Genomic DNA, 23027 nt, shown 5'->3' on the forward strand with positions numbered 1-23027 from the left:
ACTGTGAATGAAAACTAGCCTTTTCCGGCATGTTTACAGGTCACTTATTATGCACTGTACCTGACAAATAAACAAATAAGGAAAATAAACATCAAAGTAATATAAATGAATGTTAGTCAGTCTAAACGAGTGTCAAGCCCAAACCCGTGTCCCCGCCACTGTTCTGACTTCTGATTTTCTTGGCAGAGGGTGATGTAGACCTTGGAGAGCCAGCCACCCCTGTGTCTACAGCAAGCAACGTAACAAGTGGAAGTGGCTCACTTGATCTTGAAGAAGATGATGATAACGAAGGTAAGCTGTTAGCTTTATAGGTAATACCTTGAGCAGATGTGATATACTTAAAGCAATACTCCATTTTGTAAGATTAATCCACTAAATATGTACTCACCCCTATGCTGATGTGATGATGGGTGAAGAGCTTCAGTTCACAAAACAGTCCTGGAGTTTTAGGAGAAAGAGCGTAGCAGCCTCGCCCATTCACTGCCATTGTACTGGATGAGGCTGCTACTCTCTTTCTCCTCAAACGCCATGATTGTTTTGTGAACTGAAGATCTTCACCCATCATCACATCAGCATGAGGTGAGTACATATTTGGTGGATTAATCGATTACAAAGTGGAGTATCGCTTTAAGATTGAAATCACTGCCTGCTTACATATAAGGTGTGTGTGAACAATAACCTTCCCAACTATTCTAACACTATCCAACTTTTGAGATCCCTAAATTAAGCTTCTATGTTTTTGTTTTTTTTGCCCTGATGCAGAGAATGGAGCAAGTGGACTTTCTACACAGCCATCCAATGCCACTGCACCTCCTCAGTCTACACAGCCATCCAATGCCACTGCACCTCCTCAGTCTACACAGCCATCAAATTCCACTGCGGCTACTCCGGGTAAGATTTCAGCATCTTATTATTAAGGCATAACTGGTTAGAGCATAGTATTGTAACATTAAGTTCATCCTCTTCCTTGTGTAATGTCTGAAAATACTTTATAATCCGTTTCTTTAGTGGTCACTTTGATATAGTGATAAAAAAAGCTATATCATGTAGTATAGCTGATGGTGCAAGCTAAGGTCTGTCTTGTCTGCTCTAGGTGGGTCAAGTCGCAGGTCCAGGCCCCGTGGGACTACTTCACTTTCTCAACAAGAGTTCATGGAGAGAATGCAGCACGCACAGAACCAATGGATTGAGCAGCAGAGGCAGTTGAGCCACGCTAGGGATGACGCACTCATGTCTCGACTGATCACTGAAACAAGCCGCTCAATGGGAATGTTAGTCTCCCAACTACTGACAGGGTTAGGTACCCTATTGCAGCAGCCATTTCAGCCCCAGCCTATGTTTACTCCGTCTCAGCCTCAGCCAATGTATACCCCGTACAACAACACTTACGACAACTATGGGCTTCCCCCTCCTCCCCATCGTAACCCATACCCAAACACACCTCAGTCTGAAGGTGAAGCTGACGATGGTGACCAAGGTTTGAGATTCTGCCAACTCCGGTAGTGCCCCACCTCCACATCGTAACCCATATCCAAACACCTCAGTCTGAAGTGATCGAGGTTTGCTAAAAAATGACCAAGTTTTGAGAAGGTTCGATCTACCTCATTTATGATTGTTGGGACACTAGTTTCACAGTTTTGTTGTTCTGCTGTTATTCCATAATGGCCGTTGCACTTCTCCTTACACTTGAAAGTATCTTTGTACGTTTTTTTACACGTACACTTAAAAGTATTTTTGTAAAATGTTTACATGTTGCACCTTATTGTATTTTTTTTATTAGAAAACATTTTCTGAAGCACTTTGTTCCACACATTTGAAAATATTCTGCAACAAGTTGCTCCATATTTTTACTGCAAGTACAAGTTGCCCCTTATTTGTACCTCATTGTAAAAACAAAACCAGAGTTATTTTTATGTGAAAATATTTTATTTGTATTACAAACTTTAAATAAAAGTTACTTGAAACTTTACATGTATTGAACTTCTATTAGAAATTGTAAACAAAACTTTGAGATACTCTCTTCTTCTCCTCTGTCTCTCATAAGTAGTGAGCAACAAACTTTGTGAAGCTAGTTTCATACACACTCCAGAACAGATAAACATTGGAAGACCCTCAAAAAAGCCTACTACAATGCCAAGTAACAAATCAGTAGCTTAGATCCATCTACTTTCCCTTCTCTCTCCCCCCTCATCTCTCCTCTCTCTCCCATCATCTCGCCTCTCCCCTCCTCTCTTCCCTCATCTCCTCTCTCTCTCTCTCCTCCTCCCTCTCTCTCCTCCTCTCCTATAAGCGCCTACGGAGTGGGACACGTGCAGCAAGGTAATCAGTTAGTGCCCGTCTGATGGCTGTGGCTGCACCAGTGGATGTTGTACTGGCCTGTGGCACAGGCTGTGGAAACTGCCTTCCCACAGATGCTGCATCCTCTGCCCATCTGGGATTCACATGCTCCTTCTCCATCTCACAAAAATTGTGCAGAGCACAACATGTTGCAACCATGTATGGTGTAAATGTGAAATGAAAATCACTGCGCTTCAAGAGAACACGGAAACGAGATTTCAGTCTACCAAATGCTATCTCAATAGAAGTTCTAGCAGAACTCAAATACACATTGAAGGATTCCTCCTGTGGTGTCAGTCTTGGAGATTGCAGATAGCCCTTCATGAGCCAAGGCATCAGCGGGTAAGCAGGATCTCCGAGCAGGAAGAAATCCACATCCTGCCCCTCGATCTGCACAGCTCTCTAAAATGGGATATTGGGATATGAATTTTAAAACCTTATTGGAAATGTTAAGCTTCGCCATTAGTGTCCTAAATCCTGTCAAAACACCTTGTCATTTCATGGCATGCATAAAAACTCTGGTTTAACAAGATTAATGTAAAATTAAGTAACATACCAGTAACATTTAGCAACCAGACAAGTTTTCAGATGCTGTCTACATGCATAGCCTACCTTTGGGAGGAGGTGGGCATTCCGGAACAGATCGGACTGCTTGAGGGCACTGGCGTCATGCGCAGAACCAGGCATTTTGCAGCTCACACTCCAGAAGCTGTGGCAAAATGATCAGAGTCAATCAAAGTGTAATTAGGGCTGCTCAATTATGGCAAAAATCATAATCCCAATTCTTTCTGGTCAATATTGAGATCATGATTATTTAACATGATTAATTGTTGACTTTGGAAACATGATGTATGCATGTGATCTTTTTTTAACTGTCTTTTTAACAGTGGATTTCCTTGAACTTTAACTTGAGGGTTTAGGGTTAGGGATAAAACCTCCTCCAGAACCTCTAAAGCTTTCTCCAGAAACCCTAAACCTGGAGCGTGGCGCAATAATCTTTTTATCTCAAATATCTTGTTTTCATAATTGTTGGAAGCCAAAACTGTAATTGAAAATGAAATTTTATTAATTGCCCAGCCCTACGTGTAATACATTCAATAGATGCAAGGGGTTCTATTATAGCTTACAGTGGTAGGAGTATGTCTCTCAGCAGCAATATGATACACCATTTACAGTCATTTACATCATCTTAAGCTTAAATACCTAAGCAAAGCATGTTAAAAGGCTTACCAGTATTTGTCATCACAGACTCCCTGGAGGACATAGGAGGGCCATCCCTTCCTATTTATGAAGTCCCTGTAGCCATCACTGGGAGGCAAACAAGGGATGTGACTCCCGTCCACACAGCCTATAAATAGAAAAAGTGTTTTAATACAGATTCAGGGTCAAGAAGACATACCTACATACATAGTACACAGTAGCCTACACACATAGTACAGTACACTGCACTCAAATTATCAAGACAAAAGATAAATTAAAGCAGCAGAAAATATAAATACCTATGATTTGAGGAATGGAGTGGTCCCGTTCAAACCTCCTGCGATGGCACATGCCTCCTCCAAAGTGGGTGCTCTGATCAGCGTTTTGATAACAGAATCGACCATTCCGTGGCAGAATAAGTACACCATTTTCTTCACGGTGCTCTTGTGCACTCCGAACTGATTGGCTATCACACGGTACTCTGCACAGCTTGCTAGTTTATATAGCACCATAGCAACACGCATCCCTAGAGGCACCGGTGTGCGAACGGTGATTTCACAGGGCTCCATCACTCTCTCCATCATCTGGCAAAGTTTAGTAAAGGATCGACGCGACATACGGAAATTGTCACGCCAGTCGGCATCGGTGAACTCCATCATTACTACCCGTTCCCACCAGTCCTGACTGCGCACCTTCATCCAAAGTGTCCGGGGGGCTCTGGTGGAAACGGGTAGCATGGATATGGATGGCACAGCTCCGGCTCCATTTCCTATTTCTTCACGTTCTCGCCTTCCATTAATGAAGACAGAGAGACAGAATAGTGTCAAGTACTGGTGGTGGGTCAGTACCAGCACCAAAGCGCAAACGACGAAAGCGACTGCTACCGGCCCTGGGCTGTTCATTATCCGCCGTGCTGCCCTCGTTGTTGTTTTTGGATACAGGAAGAAGAAGCTAAAATGACGCGCAGTGCGTCATGACGTTCTCCGTGCGTCGACACGTTGTCCGTGCGTCGCTGTTCTGATCGGGATATTCCAATTGATTACAATTACCATGTATACAGGAATAACCCTGTTTGCTCACGCATGTAAACGGGTTATTCCGAATGTTTCAGAAACCGGAATATTGACCTTAACCCGAATATTGACTGCATGTAAACGTAGTCTATGTCATCAGATAAAGAGTCTCTGAGTTGTTTGGGGCCAAGAACAATAACTTCAGTTTTGTCTGAATTTAACATAAGGAAATTGGTGCTCATCCAGGTTTTTATGTCTTTAAGGCGATTATGAAGTTTAGTTAATTGATTACTTTCTTCTTGCTTCATAGATAAATACAACTGTGTATCATCCGCATAACAATGGAAATTTACAGAGTGATTTCTAATGATGTTACCTAAAGGAAGCATATCGGGAGTAAATAGGATTGGTCCCAGCACAGAACCTTGCGGAACTCCAAAACAAACTTTAGTACGTAAGGATGATTCATCATGGACGTGAACAGACTGAAAAAGATCAGATAAATAAGATTTAAACCAGCTTAGTGCAGAACCTTTTAGGCCAATTAAGTGTTCCAGTCTCTGTAGCAGAATTTGATGGACGCACTAAGATCTAATAAAACAAGTACAGAGACGAGTCCTTTGTCTGAAGCAATCAGAAGATCATTTGTAATTTTAACTAGTGCTGTCTCAGTGCTATGATGCAGTCTATATCCTGACTGAAATTCCTCAAATAAATTATTATCATGGAGACTGTGACTACTTTCTCAAGGATCTTTGAAAGAAAGGGAAGATTAGATATTGGTCTATAGTTGGCTAACACCTCTGGATCCAGGGTGGGCTTTTTTAGGAGAGGTTTAATTACAGCTACCTTAAAAGACTGTGGTACATAACCTGTTAATCAGGATATACTGATCATATCTAATATATGAGTGTTAACTAAAGGTAAGACTTCCTTAAGTAGCCTAGTTGGGATGGGGTCTAAGATACACGTTGATGATTTAAATAAAGAAATCACTGAGGTCAATTGTTGAAGAGAAATTGGGGGAGAAGCAATCTAAATATATATTAGGTCTTACAGCTGTGTTTGAGGACAGATTTGAGGACTGTCTGCCCAGACTAAGCGAGATTCTTCCAGTTTGGTTAATTGCTTGTTTGGTTAATTCCTTTCAAATTTTCCTGATATTTGTTTTAACTTACGGGTTTGAAAGTTATACCAAGGAGCGAACTTTCTTTGCTTTGTTAACTTCTTTTAAAGGGGAGCTACAGAGTCGAGTATTGTTCACAGCGAGCCTACGGCGCTATCGACAAGATGATCAATTCGGCCTGTCCCATTTTCCACACTGGGCTGAGTGCGCTTGGTTACGCACACACTTTGGTGACGTTTTGCCAAGCGGAACGTACATTTGCCTATAGTGTTCAAGCATGTATTAAGTGGCCAAGTACGCGGGGACATTTAAACGAAATTGAGACAGACTTGTGTAGCAAGTACACAGGCTAAATTATGGTGATATGGTATGATTATTATATTAGTATTAAGCTAGCTTTTGGGCCTAGGTCTACAGAAGACAGGTTCGATTCTTAGAGGTAGTGGTACAATAAAACACAACAAACAGCACTTCAGATGCGGTTGGTACCATATATTAATGCGTGACAATACATACAGTGACCCCAATATTTACAGTCTGCAGAGTACATGAATTAAATAGAAAAGTGCACTTGACACGTCTGATGCATCAACAACATTCAAATCAAAACCAGTCTCAGTTGTAGCCAATATGGCAGCAGTTCCACACACGATGTTGCGTATCGCAAAGGCACCGAATTCATAGAGGATGAGGCGCTCAAAACAGTCCAGCATGTGCGCCGCAAAGGCAGAGTCCAATATGTCAACTGTCCATGGGCTAGAAGCCTCAAAGTGCGAGTGCGTGTGTGTGTGTGTGTGTGTGTGTGGGTGTAAGAGAAGGTGAGGGGGGAACAAGGCTGCCAGAGCCTCCTACCAGACCAGGAGAGCTCTTAACTGGGACTGCTCGGCTCCAAGCCAGTGTCTTAGCTCGCCATCGATTCGATTCTGCGTCCGTACAAGCACCTAGCCTGTATAATGTAAACAGGACCATATTTCAATAAGACATTTCACTAACTAGTTATATTCAGTGTACACCATAATTAATACATAATTCAATACTTCATGAGCAACAATAGAATAACCATCTCTCAATAAAGTACACTTGGTTTAAACACCTTAACATCAATCCACTTCATAAATAAGCATGACACATCTTCCCAAATTAGTGTCACTCATTTCTTAAATAACATGTCAACATTCACAAAATTATTCACAAATCAAAGTAAACATTCTATAATTGTGCTGTAGTGGCACATCAATCTCATGACACTGATTACTATGGATTCAAAAGCCAGCATTAGCATTTAGAAGCTAGGTGTGCCGTAGCCAGTCCATGTAAATGCACTGACATGTGCTAATGCTAATGCTAATGCTAACGTTAACGCTAACAACAAACAGGCAGATTCACCAATTCCAGAATATATCCGACGCACCACACGACCAACTTATTCCTCCCCGACGCTGGTTGATGTCTAAAAGGGTTGAATGATGTTACGGCGGCATTTAGAATGATATAACCAAGAATTTATGAGTGAAAATAGTATTTGTTTGTAGCGACCGACCTGTAGCAGCTGCTCCGCATGCTTCCCCTCACCTTCTGAATGAGAGACGGAGCAGACAGCTTGTAACAGGCGCTACGAGCGACGCGATTGGACAGCCGCGGCCTACCAGGTACGTACGTGATGACGCAACACTACGTGACTGGAACTTACGCACTCATATGGCGGACTTTGTTATATTAATAATGAACATAACATAACATAAAATAACCATTAAATAACGGACGTCCTCCTTGGATTAAATAGATTTTCATCCCGGTTACACTTGACAACGCCCCTTACATTGCGCATTGGATGTTATTCTCCGCGAAAATGCAGCTGATTGTGCTGGCATTAATTATTGTTTGGAACTCCCCTGCTAGAAAAACCAGCATAGACCAGCAAGGCTGGTCACCAGCAAAACCAGCATATGTTGTGTTTTGCTGCTGGTCACCAGCATCCCATGCTGGTTATGCTGGTCACCAGCATGGGATGCTGGTGACCAGCATAACCAGCATAACCAGCATGGGATGCTGGTTATGCTGGTCACCAGCATCCAGCATCCCGTGCTTTACTAGAAATAAAAATATTCAAATAAAAAATACAGTGTAAGGGTTTCACAAAAGTCTGTTTAATTAAAAACTATAATACATAGATAACAATACAGTATGTATGTATATATATGTGTGTATATATATATATATATATATATATATGTATATATATATACATATATATATATACATATATGTATAGTTTAGCAAATGAAGAATGCACAAGGACAGTAAGAACTGAAATCGAGAATCGTTAAGAAAAAAAATCGGTTAGCGGAATCAGTCTTGTAACAGTCACCTCAATTTAGCCAAATGCTATGCTACAAAACATTTTATAAGGACCTTGTAACAGTTAAGTAGCCTGTGTAAATGAACCTCAAAAATGTTTAAAAAACCAGAAAAGAGATCATCGTCGCCATGTTTTTCAAGCTAACATCGCTATGACTATGTAGATAACTTCAATTAACATTAACTTAGCTCAGTGTTTCACACCATACGGACACGCAAAGAATTGGAACAGAGAATCATTAGGAACTGAACTATATAACAAGAACATCCCAGGCATATGATTACATTTGTTCAGTTTGGAGTTGTAGTTTTAGTTTTTTGTTTGTTAATGTCCATTATTTTTTCTGTAATGTAGCGTCCAGCCTTTCCACACCGTGCCTGTATTTCAGTGTCATCCACATTTTTGGACTGGAGCCACTCCCTGAAACAGACTGAAAAGATAAACAAACCATTAAATCAATATAAAACATGATATCAAAATATTAATTACTTATAAATACAGCAAGGGATTCATTATCACATACATTAATTTAGAAAAAATCCACCATTATTTCTAAAACATGCGCTTCCACAGCAGCAAAGTCTGGTAGTGTTTACTCAACCTTTACTTCATTTTTATGTTTTTGTTGTGTTTTGTCAACTACTGATGGATAATTCTGTGAGGAGAGGAGTTTGTTCAGGAAAAGAGCTTCTTTCACTGAAATTCTGTAGGATGCCACCCTGTTCTAACTAAGATGTAGAGGTGCTTTCATGGTTGCCATGCTGTTGCAAAAGTGAAGGCCTGGAGGTGGATGTGTTGGCCCTCTCTGTTGTTAGTCATCATGGGAAATGTCAACTCTCTGCCCCACAAGAGTGATGAACTGGAGATATTGGTGAAGACTCAGAGTCTACATTTTTCATCATGACACTTGTGTATATCCCATCCATGGCTACTGCTGAAGTTCCATGTGTTCTCCATGTAGTTGTTGCTGGGATACAGACTAAAAATCCTGAGGAACTTTTTGTTTGTACAACAATAATATCAGGAGGATTCACTGGAAGATGTGGTGAAGACATGCACACTGAAGATGAGAGAGGCCATTCTAACAGCTCAGATCATCCACTTCATAACAAACACCTTAATGGACCAAAAACAGCGGTGGTGGATGGTTCCTCTCTCTTCAATTCAGGATGGAGAGATTCAGAAGATTCTACATATCTACAGCCATCAGGCTTTTTAATTTAATTAATCTGCAAATGGTAGACAAATTAACTTCCCTTTGAAAGTAATTTTTATCTTAATTCATATCATATTAAAGAATGATGGAAACCACTGAACAGGAATGGTTTTGTACTGTTCCCCAGACCTGAGCTTTGAAACAGTCCTGTCTCCAACCTCTGCTATAGCTCCTTCCTCTCTCTGCTCTAATCTGAAGCAAGTGTTGGAACACCCAGACCTTTCACTTGAAGCAATCTGACACAAAAGAAAATTCCTGCTGAAAACAGTGACCTGTGAATGCAAAAAGGTTTTCCCACAACAGAGCACAGAATACAATACCTTTCAATGTTTGTAGCTTCTGTGGGGTCAGAGGCTGCCTGTTCGTTTTAGTGGTGGGACAGGTCTTCCCAGTCAGGCTCTTGTCGCCAAGGGTCTTTGTGCCCCATATTGCCACTGCCAGCTCTTTCACAAATAGGGAGTCTCTTCCATTGGTTTGGACTCTGGCCCAGACGTCCTTCCGGATCCATACGCCTCCTCCCAAATCAATCTGTCAAAATATCCAATAACAGAAATAATCAAAGGTAACAGACTATACATGTATTGTGCTTTATACATACAGATCTTCTTTGGTTCATCATACAGTTAGCTTGGTTATTTAATTGTATTTATAGTAGCAATGCAAGCATATATTGTAAACAGAATAATAATTTACCTCATCTTTGTTTGTGGATTCAGCTGGCTCCACTGGACTCCCACTGCCAGAATCTGCAACTATATAGGACATAATGTAAGATACCATAGCCTTTCTACATCAACTGCTGTTGTTGTAATAATAATAATTATTATAGCTGCTGTGCAGCAATGTTCGGGGCCGGGCAATTTTAGGCAAAATTAGGAAATTCTGAGCAACAAGCAGAGTGTAGGAAGATGGAAAAAAAGGTGGCATTCTAATGTGCATTTTACATCAATTGAGGCTTGAACTCACAACTTCTGAGACTGGGGTCTGTCTTTTATCTCACTGAGCTAATTGGCAAGTGACAGGTCATGTGTGGATTCACATATTGACTAAGCCAAGGATCAGGGTGCCAGGCAGTAGCCATCCATGCCATGGAAAAGCAAATTTCAAAGTGAAAGTTCCACAGCTGTAGCACATATGGTTGATTTGTTGTGAATTTTCAAAGTTTTTAAATTTAGAGGCTTGCTGTAGCGCCACCATCAGGACTATTGTCTTGTGTTTCCAGTTGAGGACATCTGGCATGGGACTGGGCCTTTGTGAAAAGTTTGGATAGATTTCTCAGATGGAAATGTTGCACGAGCTGAGGCTTGAACTCACAACCTTCAACACCAAGAACCATCCTCTATCTCACTGAGCTAAAAGGCAAATGGAAACATCACCTGTAGCTTCACAAATTGACTAAGTCAGTCACCTGTGTGCAAGACAGCAGCTGTTAGTGTGTAAAGGCAGATTTCAAACAGCTGTCAAAAATTCAGTTATTGAGACAAAAATCCCAAAATACACAAATTGCATCTAGACAGCATGGAGATGTTGGTCATTTGTTTTTAACAATGATTTATTGGCTCCATAAGAGAAAAACTGATGTTTAAAAATGCTATTTTTGCATTGACTCATATTGTTCACATGAAAGCCAAATTCAAAATGCAGTAAAAATTCATTTTTTGAGATAAAATTCTGATATTTTCCAAACATCATCTACCATAACTCCAAAATTTTGTCTTTTTTTTTTTAAATGAACATTGAAAATGTATTTAGCAAGAATTTGCAAGTATATGTTTATAATACCGTTTACAGTCAAACATTTTGATGCACTGTAGGCTCAATTTTCCATAAATCAAAAATCTGTGTGGATGGTTTGTGTAGGACAGTCTGAAGATGCTCTGTAGCAAGTTTGGTGTCAATTGAGCAAAAATTATGGGAGGAGATGGTTTAATAAGTTTTACAGTTTTTGAAAAAAACAGAGTGATGAACTTCATAATTTGCAAAAGGTTTAAATGTACAAAAGTTTCTTCAGTATTGGGGCTACATTTTGGTGAAGGTTGCAGATCTGTAACACATATGGTTGATTTGTTGTGAATTTTCAAAATTTTGAACTTTAGAGGCTCGCTGCAGCGCTACCATCAGGACTACTGGCCTGTTTTTGCAGCTCAGGCAATCTGAGGAAAAAAAAAAAAAAAATTAGACACAGTTGAGCTGGCCTTTAATATGACAACCAATGTTAAAGTTTCTCTAGTAGTGACTGGCTAATCATCTTTGGCCCACCTGGGTGTGTTACACCCTTTTCACCTCGGTTGTTAGGCTGGTGGCCAATCATAGTTGAGGGCCCAGGGTCGCGGCCCCATCCTCAGGACAGGCAGACAAAAAGTCATGGAGAAGAAACTCAAGGGAGGCGCGGAGAAGTTGAGGGAAAAGAAGAGGCAGGCATTACAAATAGATGCTGCCAGATGTCAGAAACACCATATTTTCTGCTGCTGCATCAGCTCCTCCGTCATCTGCAGCATCCACAGCAGCACCTGTGGCAGCTCTGGTGGCGCCGTCGTAAGCGGAGGACATTGTGACTGGGAGGGAGATGCAACTCAGGTAAGACGGCTATAATGTGATAATTATTTTGCTAGCTTGCTAATTTTTAACAGCGCATGTGGGTTGCTTTTTGCTGTCAAAACGTAATTATTGTGTTTACACTGGGGGCTCCGTGGCATTAGTCAATATGACTAAGTAGCTAATAAAGTAACGTTAGTAGCATCTGATCTATCATTATTGCTTGTGTATTCCCCTCAAAGCTGGTGAGCTAAATGTGGCTCTACTTTCTTAATTACTTTGCTAATTCATCACCATTAAAATCAGTTTTTTTCCTTTTTTGTGGGCATTGTTGGACTAGAAATTGAGACAGTCTAGTCATGTGCTGTGAGGGGGAAAATGTGTAATAATGTATCGTTCTTAGTGTATTATTCGCAGTCAGATTGTAAAACTTAAGCTGTACTTATTCAGTATATACATAAGAGCATTTGATTGTGACCATCTGAGGCACCATCTACAGGATAATGTGTAAAACATTTTTCTATGTAACTTAAATGAAATTTAAATATTCTAACAGCAATATTCCTGCATATTTAAAATATATAAATGTAAAACATGGGAATAATACACATATTACATAGTACACTTTTCTCACTCGTGTTTACTTATCAGTTAAACCACAATTTTTCTATTACCTAATACCTATATCACTGTTAATTGTAATACAGCTTTATTTCACATTTTCATCTGGGAATTATCCAAAACTTCAACCAAATGTCTCTCTTCATATCTCCTGCCAGGTTGAGCCACCATCCCCAGAGAAGGAGTGTGTCAGGGAGGGAGGGAGAGCAGCCTGGTCATACTAGTCCAGGTAAAGGTATATTCATACATAGCAGTTTTTTTAAATTCATCAAGAGTAATGAATAAAACAATCATTAAAAGTGTGCAATGCTTATCACCATAATAGTGTACTACTATTAAAGTCTATCATTTTAATATTTCACTGATAGTGTTGTGTAAGTCGTTTACTAACATAAACAATACCACTCTCTTATCAAGACTGAAGACGATCATAGCCAAGATGAAGGCAATACTGCAGGCAGCCACTAAAGCACAGCACCAGTGGCATGATGGTCAAGTTGACGATGATGTTTCTTTAGCTCTATTTTTTAGCCAAATGAAAAATGTGAGCTGTATTTCTCAACCCTCTGTAGCTACTATTTAGTTGTAATTAGCCTGTTACTGTCAGAGTCCTGCTACCACTCGTACTGCCAGGCCTAGTATACTAACAACATAACATTTTTAACCATCTGAGCTCTTTTTTGTCAAAAAAAACCCATTTTGATATTTTACTGATAGTGTGTAAGTGATGTGATTAATTATTATTGCAGTAAGGATGATGATATGTTTACTATTATGTTATGATTATTATTAGTGTGACTTACATATTCACCAGTCTTCACACTATTAAAAAACTATAGCAGACTATTTTAACAGACATAAAAATATTACACATTTGTTATAATCAAGGCCTCAGGTTAAAGAATGTGTCATTGTCCCTTCAATAATGTTTACATGCATATTTTTTTTGTCTCCCTATTGTAGTCCAACATGTTTGTTCCACCGCCAGCATCTCCCCCCTGCCCCCTGGAGAGTGGGCCAGTCAACTACAAAAGTCCCAGACTGCTTTTTTGCCCCAGTCCGCCCCTGGTAGTCAAACAATATAGAATATATTCAGAACAGGAATAGTCTGTCAGACATAGCTCAATTGATGCTACCCAGATTAAAAAAAAAACTTTAAATAAGCAATTTGGCATCTAGTAGGCCTAGTAGGTTAATGCCAGGCAAGATTGGTATTCTCAAGAATCCATGAGTAATATTTTTGTTGCACTTACTTTCAGGGGTCCCCCTTGGGCTTGAGCAAGCAGGATCTTTGACAGAAAGAATAACAAGGATATGACAAATGAGAGATGATGGAAAACATGACTATAAAGATTATGGTTTACAAACCTTGCTCAAAAGCTTCCTCAACACCCTATTTCGAGTGTGCTGAATATTGAAAGTGCTATACGTATGACTGATGCTGTTTGAATTGTAATGTTTTAATTCTTGGTGCTGGCGTCAGTTTCTGAGCAGCTGAAACTTGTATAATCACAAAAAGGTCAATGTAAAGTTTCCTGTCTACATTTATGAACAAAGGGCTTTATGACAGGTTAATCATGGACAAATAGCATCAGTGCTGCAGTACAAGGCACTTGGTACATGGTGAGGAAGTCAGGGTTTACTGTGTAGTCCCAGGACGCTTGTGGACACTAGGGATCAAAACTGTTACCTTTAAAAAGAAATTAAAAACTTTTTCTACAGCCTGAGCCACATCCACCCAAGTCCACATACAATTGAGTACCCCCACTGTAGCAGAAAGTAGTCATGCCAGTGAAATCATATCAAATCAAAACTTGTGAAAAATAGATAATTGATCACAAGACACAAAACCATTACAGCACAGGGACTATGGATAGAACATAGAGAATGCGCTGACAATTATCATTAAAGCAAGTAGTGGCAATAGACTGATTAAGTGATTATCAGTCTCTGAAAAACCAAGCAAAATCAAATAACAAATGCTGTTTCTGTTTAAGTTTCAGTGTCAGGGGTCAAGAAAACAATATGTCCTCACCATTGCATTTTGAGCTCAGACTCGAGTTCAGTGTGCACAAAAGTTGTTGCTGCAACTCAATGTTTAGTTTGCGGATGATTTTATGTTCCGCTTCGACCTCTGTGTAGAGCCTCTGCTGTTCCTCTAATCTATATAGAAACCAAACACACCATTGTTAATTGACATTGCAAGAGAGAATATAAGATATTTTACCGAACATATTAAGATTAATCTGTCTTCTTATGTTTGAGACAGGTAGTCGTGTCAAACAAGGTCAACTGGGGGAGGATGAGGGCTAGAGTGTAAATCTCTAATTGAAGAGAGCTGTTTTCTGGTTTTGACGACTGTTGTTATTGTTGTACATGTACAGGTCTGGTAATGGTTCAATAAAGGGACTTTGAAAACCAAAACCATGTCAATATTCAGACATCACTGTATGAAAAAAAGTGAGTGAGAAAAAAGGGTGTGATACTCATGTAAACTAAATACGGAGAGCCAGAATGCATTTCAAATACAATCTAGATTATCCGAAGAAGAGAAGAAGATATCCGTCTGGAATTTAATCTAATTGGTTTTAAAACACAAATAATTTGTGACTATATTGACTACATGATTCAAAAATACTCCCCAATAAAATGTTAATATAGTTGAAGGCTATTCAAAACATCCTTACTTTTTTTTGGTTTCTTCTAGTTGAAGACGAAGTCCTCTATAAAGACCATGGTAATGGTACTTTCGCTGTACCTCCTCATACATTTTCTGAGGAACAACCCCACCATCATCATCTTCATCATCCTCATCATCCTCATTATCGTCATCCTCTTCCTCTTCAGAGGGCACACTGCATAACATTGCAGAGTTTTTCATTTTTTTTTGTGGTGTTGGGCAGATTGGAGAAAGTTTTTTCCTTTTTTTCATGTCGTCTAAGATGGCCAAAAGGTTGGTTTTTTTGGCCTCCTCTGCTGCTTTTCTGTGATTTATCTGGGGACAAGGATAAAAGCATAATTTAGAATTAAATCATAATACAAAGAACACAAGGGACCAAACAAACACAAAAATTGAAAGCGAATATACTTTCTCTCTCTCTCTCTCTCTCTCTCTCTCTCTCTCTAACACACACACTTTGTCTTATATGATAGTACTGTAGTGTCATTTGTCATTTCAAGTCCAATCATGTTTATCTCATTCAGAACACATACACATACACACACACACACACACACACACACAGTCTCTCCCACCTCCCCTCCCCTTTCAATAGGTCCAGTATTATATTAAAAGCCCCTGAAATGAGCATAATAGTCTCTTTAAGTTTTCTGGATTTTCAATGCCAACGTTATCATCTATTTGCACTGCATACATTACATTTTTGGCCTTGGCTTCCTGCCGTTCGGAGGGCGGGGCTACGGGGCTCGCCTCCTTGACCTTCCGCACCCTCACTCGTTTCCCACTTGACAGCTCGTCCTCCACTGCCTCTCTGGTCTCTGGATCGAGGGAAAAGAACACGAATGGTAAGGAAGAACTTGCTTTCCATATATTTAATACACACCGCGAGTGCTTACTCCGTCTGTTTCTAATAAAAAAAAAACAAACACTGAAATAACGGCTACGTTAAGCTAGCTAAATTATTCGCTAGCTCACAGCTAACTAGCAAGTCATTTAGCTACGAGCAACACTCGCTAGTGTCAGTCATATAACGTTAGCTAAACGTTACGTTAACTCAACTGTGTCGGTATAAAATGAGATGTAACTCACCTTTGATGAATATTATTTGGGCTTTGTAAAAAGCCTCTTTCCACCGCACCCAGTAAATTTTGTCACTGCTGAAAAGTTTCATGTCGAAGTCTTTAATGTCCGTTGTCGGGACAATCTCTTTACAACCGTCGTCCACATATTTAACGTAGGCATACATTTCTGAAGGTTGAATGATAAAGCCAGCGGTTAAGCAGTTCAGCAAACCTCGTACTCGCGCGACTACCTAACGGTTTGAGCTCGAGCTCGAGCGCGAGGGATCCAGAGCAATGGCAGACCCATAGACTCGCTCCTACAATGCAATATGTCTATAGAGGAATGACATGTTTGCACTATAAAAGTGATCATATATAGATCAATTGTGAACATATATTCACGGGGGTTGTTTGTTACAAACGTCAGACATGGAGAACTGACAGGCAGACATAAATAGAACAAAAAGAACCCAGAAAACGTTCAGTTATTCAGGTCTTTATTTAGAGAATTGCTTGTAGGGTATATATTGCATTTGATTATTATTTTATTATTGCTATTATCGTTGCATTATTATAATTATCATCACTATCATTATAATGTATTGCTATTATCATAATCATTGTACTATTATTATCATTAGTATTAAAATTAATATTGCTATTATCATAATCATTTTATTATTATTATCATTAGTATTAAAATTAATATAGCTATTATCATTGTCATTTTAGTATTATATCACTATTATTATAATTAATATTGCTATTATTATTATTTTATTATTATCGCTATTATTATGATTAATATTGCTAGTATCGTTATCATTTTATTATTATCACTACTATAATTATAATTACTATTATATTATTATTAATGTTATTATTATTATTAATATTAAAGAGCAAGAACATAAAGAATCCCCCTAGAAAAATATTTACAAGACCATCATTAATCAGGCTTATGGGAGCTAAAACCCCTGAAAGAGAACCGTTTTGCACAGTTTTCACAGTTTACATTAAGTAGAATTTGTATTTGCGTAGTAAAACCGGCATTTTTAAAACATCCAAGCATCCTGTGTCTGAGCTACATGTGTGACGTTTTTAACAAATCAAACCGTTTGGAAATCGGTCTAAAATTCAGTGAATAATTCTACTTTAAGATTGTGGAGTACCTCTGAGCTCCATAGATGTACATGCACTCCCGCCTCTGCTAGCCCTGTACCAAGATGGCGGCGCTTTAGGCACGTCCATCCACGGTCAATGCGGCGTCTATGTATATATGTCTATGGGGAGACCCTTTTACAGGTGACGTCATCAAAAAGCTGCACGCGCATTTTGGCAACAGAAGTAGTGGTCTCCGTCATCCAGACGATTTAAGCAAAGGTTGAATTAAACATTTTACCGGCACCAAAATCACCAAAACATTTGTGATCCTTCAGAATTGATATTCCAGTGGTCAATATAAATTGTTCAAACTTCCGAAATAATAATAAAATAAAAATAAGTTAACTCAAATAAAAAAAAGAAAACTAAATAAATACTACAATGGACAATGCAAAACTAACTAAAACTAAACTGAATTGCATTACAATCACATTACAATCGGCTTAATTTTAGTTTTCTATTCATTTTCTCCCTCCATTTTTACTGCATTGTGTTCAGTTTGACTTCTATGGGGCTAGTACCAGTAGGGACACCATAAACACAGCTCATTTAACCTCAGTGTCAGCATTATTTCATCCTTTAGGAATGAATCAAGGATGATCAAGGCTTTCCTCCTAATACCTAAAAAACTAAATCTAAGACTAAAACTAAATAAAAACTAAACTAAAACTACTTAATCACTTGTTAAACTAACTAAAACTAAGCTAAAATAAAAAAGCAAACTGAAAAACGAAATAAACTAACTAAATAAAAACTAAAAACTATAATAACCCTGGTTCTGTCAGCCTGTAATGCAAAGTGTCCAATAATCAAATAGACTGATTTTTAATATCAGTGTTATATCTGACTTGTAATGATTTTCATCTCCTGTTTAGGGTTCAAGATGGCCAAACGTCAGTACAAATTGTACTTGGAGCCCGAGAGCAAAAGTGAAGTACCACATACAAAAATGAAAAGATTGCATTTGGATGTAAGTAACTTCTTGAGAAATATTTGTGTTCACCCTTTGAGTGTGCAATTATATGAGCCTTGCCTCTTTCCATTGTTGAGACAAGCTATTTGAATGTAAAACTTTACTAAAATATATATATTTTTTTATATTCTCAGATCTTGCCTTTAACAAATGGTGGACAAGGACAAAGCACAGATGATGTTGAGGTGAGAGAGCCATGAGCTTCAGTCACATTTGTGGTTGCATCATGAATTTGACATCATTCGAATAGGACATAGTACTGTGCTTATGTCACATTCCTGTCATCCTGTGAACAGACCATGTCTCCATCTCAGCACGACACTCCTCCTGCTGGCACAGCTGACCTGGTAGGCCCTCATACTAACCTGCCCTCCACCATACTTGACGCTGCATTTTGTTTTTGTGGTGCTTTTGTAAGTAGAGCTTGTGTGTGTTCTTGTCTGGCAGCACCAGGAATACAGCAGTGAAGAAGACGCCGTCTCTGAATCGGGGTCACACAGCACAGATGATGTTGAGGTGAGGGCAGGGTGCTGCAAGTTATGTTACACATGTTAATGAAACATTGCACAAGGGCATTTTTGCAGTACAATGAAGTCTTAAGCCCCAGCTGTAGTCAGCTGACTGCCAGCTGATTGGTCACTGACCAATCATATCCATTCTTCCACAACTGGCGGTCTATTTAAACGTAAGCTGTTACACACTGATCTCTCCTTAACGCGACGCAACACACTACTTCAACTCTGGTAAATTCAGTTTATAGACTCACATCATTACAAGAAATATATGCATGGTAACAACAACTGAGAATTAATATACTGAGCATGGGTATGAGTCAATGTAGCTAACAAAACTAGACATCTTCCGTTTTAGACAGTAGGCTACTCAGAAATGATCCAACCTGGAAGAGAGCAGACAAGCTGTACGTCCCATTTACTCCCTCCGTTTTCTCCATCTGGTTAAAGCTACGTCAGTGTTTCCCATACATAGAACTAGGGATGGGACGATTTACGATATTATCGTTAATCGCGATAAAAAAACGCCCACAATTATTAATCGTACAGAATTTTGAATATTTTGATAATCGTCATTATCGTATAATCGCCATAATCCTGAATTTATTGTCCATTTTGAAATCCTTGCGAGGCGCGCCGCGCGCAGCATGCCATGTTAAAAAACAAAACAAAACAAAACAACCAAAAAAGAAAGGAAGAAAAAAAAGTCAGTCTAACCCAGGCGGCTTGCTCGGCAGACACCAACACTCAGCCACACTGGTCACAGTCGCACCCGCGCATCAGCACCAGAATGGAAGAGGCTTCCCTGTACCCCCCCCAACGTTTGTTTTTTTACTAGAGCTGTCAAAGTTAACACAAATTCCTTTTAACGCCACTAACGGTTTGTTTTTGTTTTTTTCTTAACGCACATTAACGTTCTGTTATTTTGACCTGATCAATAGTTTGAATCAGCAGCTGGAAATGAATCAGCTCGTAGCTGCGGAGACGCGAGCTTCTGTCACCCGACAATGTAAACAGGCTTGTCTGTTTTAGCGACTGTCTCAGTACAAAGAAACAGAAGTCTATGAGGAGGAAGATGAGAGAGTGTTGATCAAGCTGCAGCTCCACATGAAACCAGGTAAAAGTAAAAATAAGTCTGAGCAGAGAGAGAGAGAAAGAGAGCGTGTGAATACGGACAGATGTGTCGACTTGATATAAAAAAAAAACTTCATGATCATGAATCATGTTATTAACGTACACGTCTGTGGTGCGTGATTTTTTTTACTCCAAGTCCGACTTATGTACTTTTAAATTCTTAATTATTTCATGCCGATCAATCATAACAGTGAGGGAGGAGAGACGAGCTGCAGAGAGGAGGGAGGGAGGGAGGGAGGGAGTGCGTGAAGCACCGACTGATATAAAAACTTTACTTTCTAAAGTACAAACTGACGCTGGTCTCCGCCACAAAACATTTGTCACTGCGCTGCATTATTGTCATGATGAAGAGTCCAGACTCTGTCTCTCCTCTTCATCTCCTCGGTGTGTGTCGGTGTGCAGTTTGTTGTCTGCTGTGGTCTAAAACATCCTCACTGATTTAAATGATCCTGCTGCATTAATACACAAACATGAATATCACACATCGTTTCATCTTTATATAGACTGAGCTGAATAAAGGTGAGGATTTCTCTCAGTTCAGATAATTTCGAGGTGAATATCGCCTGTTAATGTTAGCACGTAGCTAAATGTCTGATGTGCGCTAGTCACTAGCCAATATTGCCCCGTCATTTTCGTCACGGATAATGAGCTCACAAAATGTTACAGCAAATGTTAAGGCCAGGCAACTACATGAGAAAAATCTCTCCTCTGTTGCTAACCCATTAATTACACAGCTGGAAATTAACTTTTTTGTCCTCCTGCCAGGCTACCACCAGGGGTGGAAGTAATTAATTACAAATACTGAAATTACTGTAATTAAGTAGTTTTTGGGGTACTTGTACTTTTATGAGTAGATTTTCAAGTTACACAACGTAAAGTGAAGACAGGCTCCGCTGTACCCTGCTTCTAAAAGGGTTAAGTGATGACTGGAAAGACAAACAAGATGTTGACAACCTGACGTCTTAATTATCGCGATAATATCGTTAATCGCGATTATTTGTGCCACAATAATTGTCACATGAAATTTTTATATCGTCCCATCCCTACATAGAACATTGGGCCTTGTGCAAGAACATTTTTGTATTCTTATCTTAAATTTCTCTCACTTTTTTTGCATGAAGGTCTCGTACGAACACGCCACGTCAGATTCAACAAACGTTCTTAACTTCAGAAAACCGTGTAAATCATCCACCTGTGTGTATTTGAGTGCACGTGCATGAGACTCGTAAATTAGCATAATTAATGTCCCAATAATACCATATATGGCTGCACTTCCTGCTCCATATGTCGAAGTGTTCATTCATGAGAATGGGATCAAAGAGAAAAAAGAAGAGCTTTACGACTTTGGAATTTGACATTCCATTTTCTGAGATCCATGAAGGAAAATCTGTCATTTTAGCAGCTTCAGCAGAGGATTTAAAATCTTGCTAAAGCAAAGAAACGGGAAGACAGAGTGCTGTTAATGCCATGTTACCTGAGGGTCGGACTGTCACTGAAATGAAGAGGAAACGTCTCGATATGAAAATGACTTCAGAGAAAAAAAAATTACTTGCCACAGCAACAGGAAGGGGTGATCGATGACTGCAGTGAGAGTAGAGGGTAAAGGGGAAGTTTTCATCATTGAGACAGAGGACAGAATAAGTGATGATGTTCACCTGGACAGAGACTTTATAAACCTGCTTGTGCAGATATACAGCCAATACACCTGACAGCAGGTAATAATAGATAATTTAATGAAGGATGCAAACATTTATATGTAAATTTACAATTATATTATAATTCAAAATGTAGTCAAACAGGATAATGTGTTACGATGTGAGTCAAAATACAACTAGGCAGGTGGACCCAAAAGCAGACTTAACACAGCGGGGCAGAGTTCAAACGGTGATTTAATAACAAAATAAAAAGTAACACAGGCACAGGCTTACTTCAAAGCACAAAAGGTCCAGAAAACAAGGTGGAAATCCAAACAGCAAACACGAAGGAGTCCAAAAACACTGGAAAGGCTCAGGAACTCACACCCAAAAAAAACACACGAACTGACAAAGACACAGAAACACAGGGACTAAATAGACAAACTAATCAGACACAGGTGGGTCAGCAAACAGGTGAACAGAATCAGTGATCAAAAAAGAGTGGGAAAAAGACAAAGACAGGAAGTAAAGACAACAAAGACACACAAGGGGAAACAAGACTACAAAATAAAACAGGAAGTGCCCAACAGAAACTCAAACCATGACAGTACCCCCCCTTTAAGGGACGGATCCCAGATGTCCCTTCAAAGACCAAGTCCACATTACAGTCCCACAAGTACAAGAGGAGCTGGGTGGGCGGAGGGGGTCTGAAGGAGGGCAACAAAAAGTCACAAATCACAGGCACACAGCCTGGTGACAAGATAAAGCAGGCACCATAAGTCTGTTGACCCAGGGACGGGCAGAGGCCAGGTGGAAGCCTCAGGCAGACGGCCTAAGGGCAGACCAGGGGCTGAGGCAGATACCTCAGGCGGACGGCCTGAGGGTGGACCAGGAGCAGAGGTGGAGACCTCAGGCGGACAACCAGGAGGCAGAGCAGAGGCGGAGCCGGAGGCCTCGGGCGGACGGCCTGGAGGCAGAGCAGAGGCGGAGCCAGAGGCCTCGGTCGGACGGCCTGGAGGCAGAGCAGAGGCGGAGCCAAAGGCCTCGGGCGGACGACCAGGAGGCAGAGCAGAGGCGGACCTCCAGACCTCAGGTGGGGTGCAGAGCACAACAGGGTGACAACCAAGATGTCATTGAGGATGGCGAAACTGGCAGAACCCCTCTGGCGGATGATGGTGAAGACAGAGGCAAAGGCGGAGCCCCTCTGGCGGCCGACGGCGAAGGCAGCGAGACCCCTCTGGCGGCCGACGGCGAAGGCAGAACCCGTTGGGAGGACGAGCTGGTTGCCACAGGCGGAGGCGAGACCCCTCGGGAGGACGAGTAGGAGGCCGGCGGCGCTGGCGAAGGCGGGACCCTTCTGTTGGCCGGCGGCGCAGGCGAAGGCAGGACCCTTCTGGTGGCCGGCGGCGCAGGCGAAGGCGGGACCCCTCTGAAGGCCGGCAGTGCTGGCGACGATGAAGTC

General features: G+C 40.4%; 4 protein-coding genes across 7 annotated transcripts in view; 2 read left to right on the forward strand and 2 right to left on the reverse strand.

The window, feature by feature from the left end:
- The window catches only part of LOC125904018 (zinc finger and SCAN domain-containing protein 29-like), a 158578-nt gene extending 156828 nt beyond the window's left edge, over window positions 1–1750 (forward strand). The window contains exons 3-4 of the mRNA XM_049601282.1: window positions 187–291; window positions 763–1750. Of these exons, the coding sequence (XP_049457239.1) occupies window positions 187–291; window positions 763–917 (260 nt within the window). The 3' untranslated portion in view covers window positions 918–1750. The remainder of the gene's footprint in view (window positions 1–186; window positions 292–762) is intronic.
- Window positions 1–23027, forward strand: part of si:dkey-191g9.7 (GRIN2-like protein) — a 56153-nt gene that overhangs the window by 17162 nt on the left and 15964 nt on the right. The gene's annotated exons all lie outside the window — the stretch shown is intronic.
- Window positions 1802–7579, reverse strand: LOC125904014 (putative nuclease HARBI1). Of its 4 annotated transcripts, none has more exons than XM_049601276.1 (6): window positions 7217–7579; window positions 7088–7126; window positions 3837–6622; window positions 3568–3685; window positions 2950–3046; window positions 1802–2739 (listed from the first exon to the last, which is right to left on the reverse strand). In XM_049601276.1, exons 3-6 carry the CDS (start codon window positions 3886–3888, stop codon window positions 2284–2286), a joined length of 723 nt encoding a protein of 240 aa, XP_049457233.1. In that variant the 5' UTR covers window positions 3889–6622; window positions 7088–7126; window positions 7217–7579; the 3' UTR covers window positions 1802–2283. The 4 variants fall into 4 exon arrangements, with proteins under 4 accessions (XP_049457233.1, XP_049457235.1, XP_049457231.1 ...); XM_049601278.1 differs by having other exon boundaries at window positions 7063–7126; window positions 7217–7244; XM_049601274.1 differs by having other exon boundaries at window positions 7063–7579.
- On the reverse strand, window positions 7975–16590 carry bend5 (BEN domain containing 5). The gene is made up of 8 exons (XM_049601239.1): window positions 16177–16590; window positions 15787–15905; window positions 15095–15402; window positions 14443–14570; window positions 13661–13696; window positions 9945–10003; window positions 9572–9779; window positions 7975–8465 (listed from the first exon to the last, which is right to left on the reverse strand). The coding sequence occupies exons 1-8, from the start codon at window positions 16331–16333 to the stop codon at window positions 8326–8328; spliced, it is 1155 nt and encodes a 384-aa protein (XP_049457196.1). The 5' UTR covers window positions 16334–16590; the 3' UTR covers window positions 7975–8325.

Source organism: Epinephelus fuscoguttatus, linkage group LG16 (genome assembly GCF_011397635.1).
Source record: "Epinephelus fuscoguttatus linkage group LG16, E.fuscoguttatus.final_Chr_v1".
Taxonomy (NCBI): domain Eukaryota; kingdom Metazoa; phylum Chordata; class Actinopteri; order Perciformes; family Serranidae; genus Epinephelus; species Epinephelus fuscoguttatus.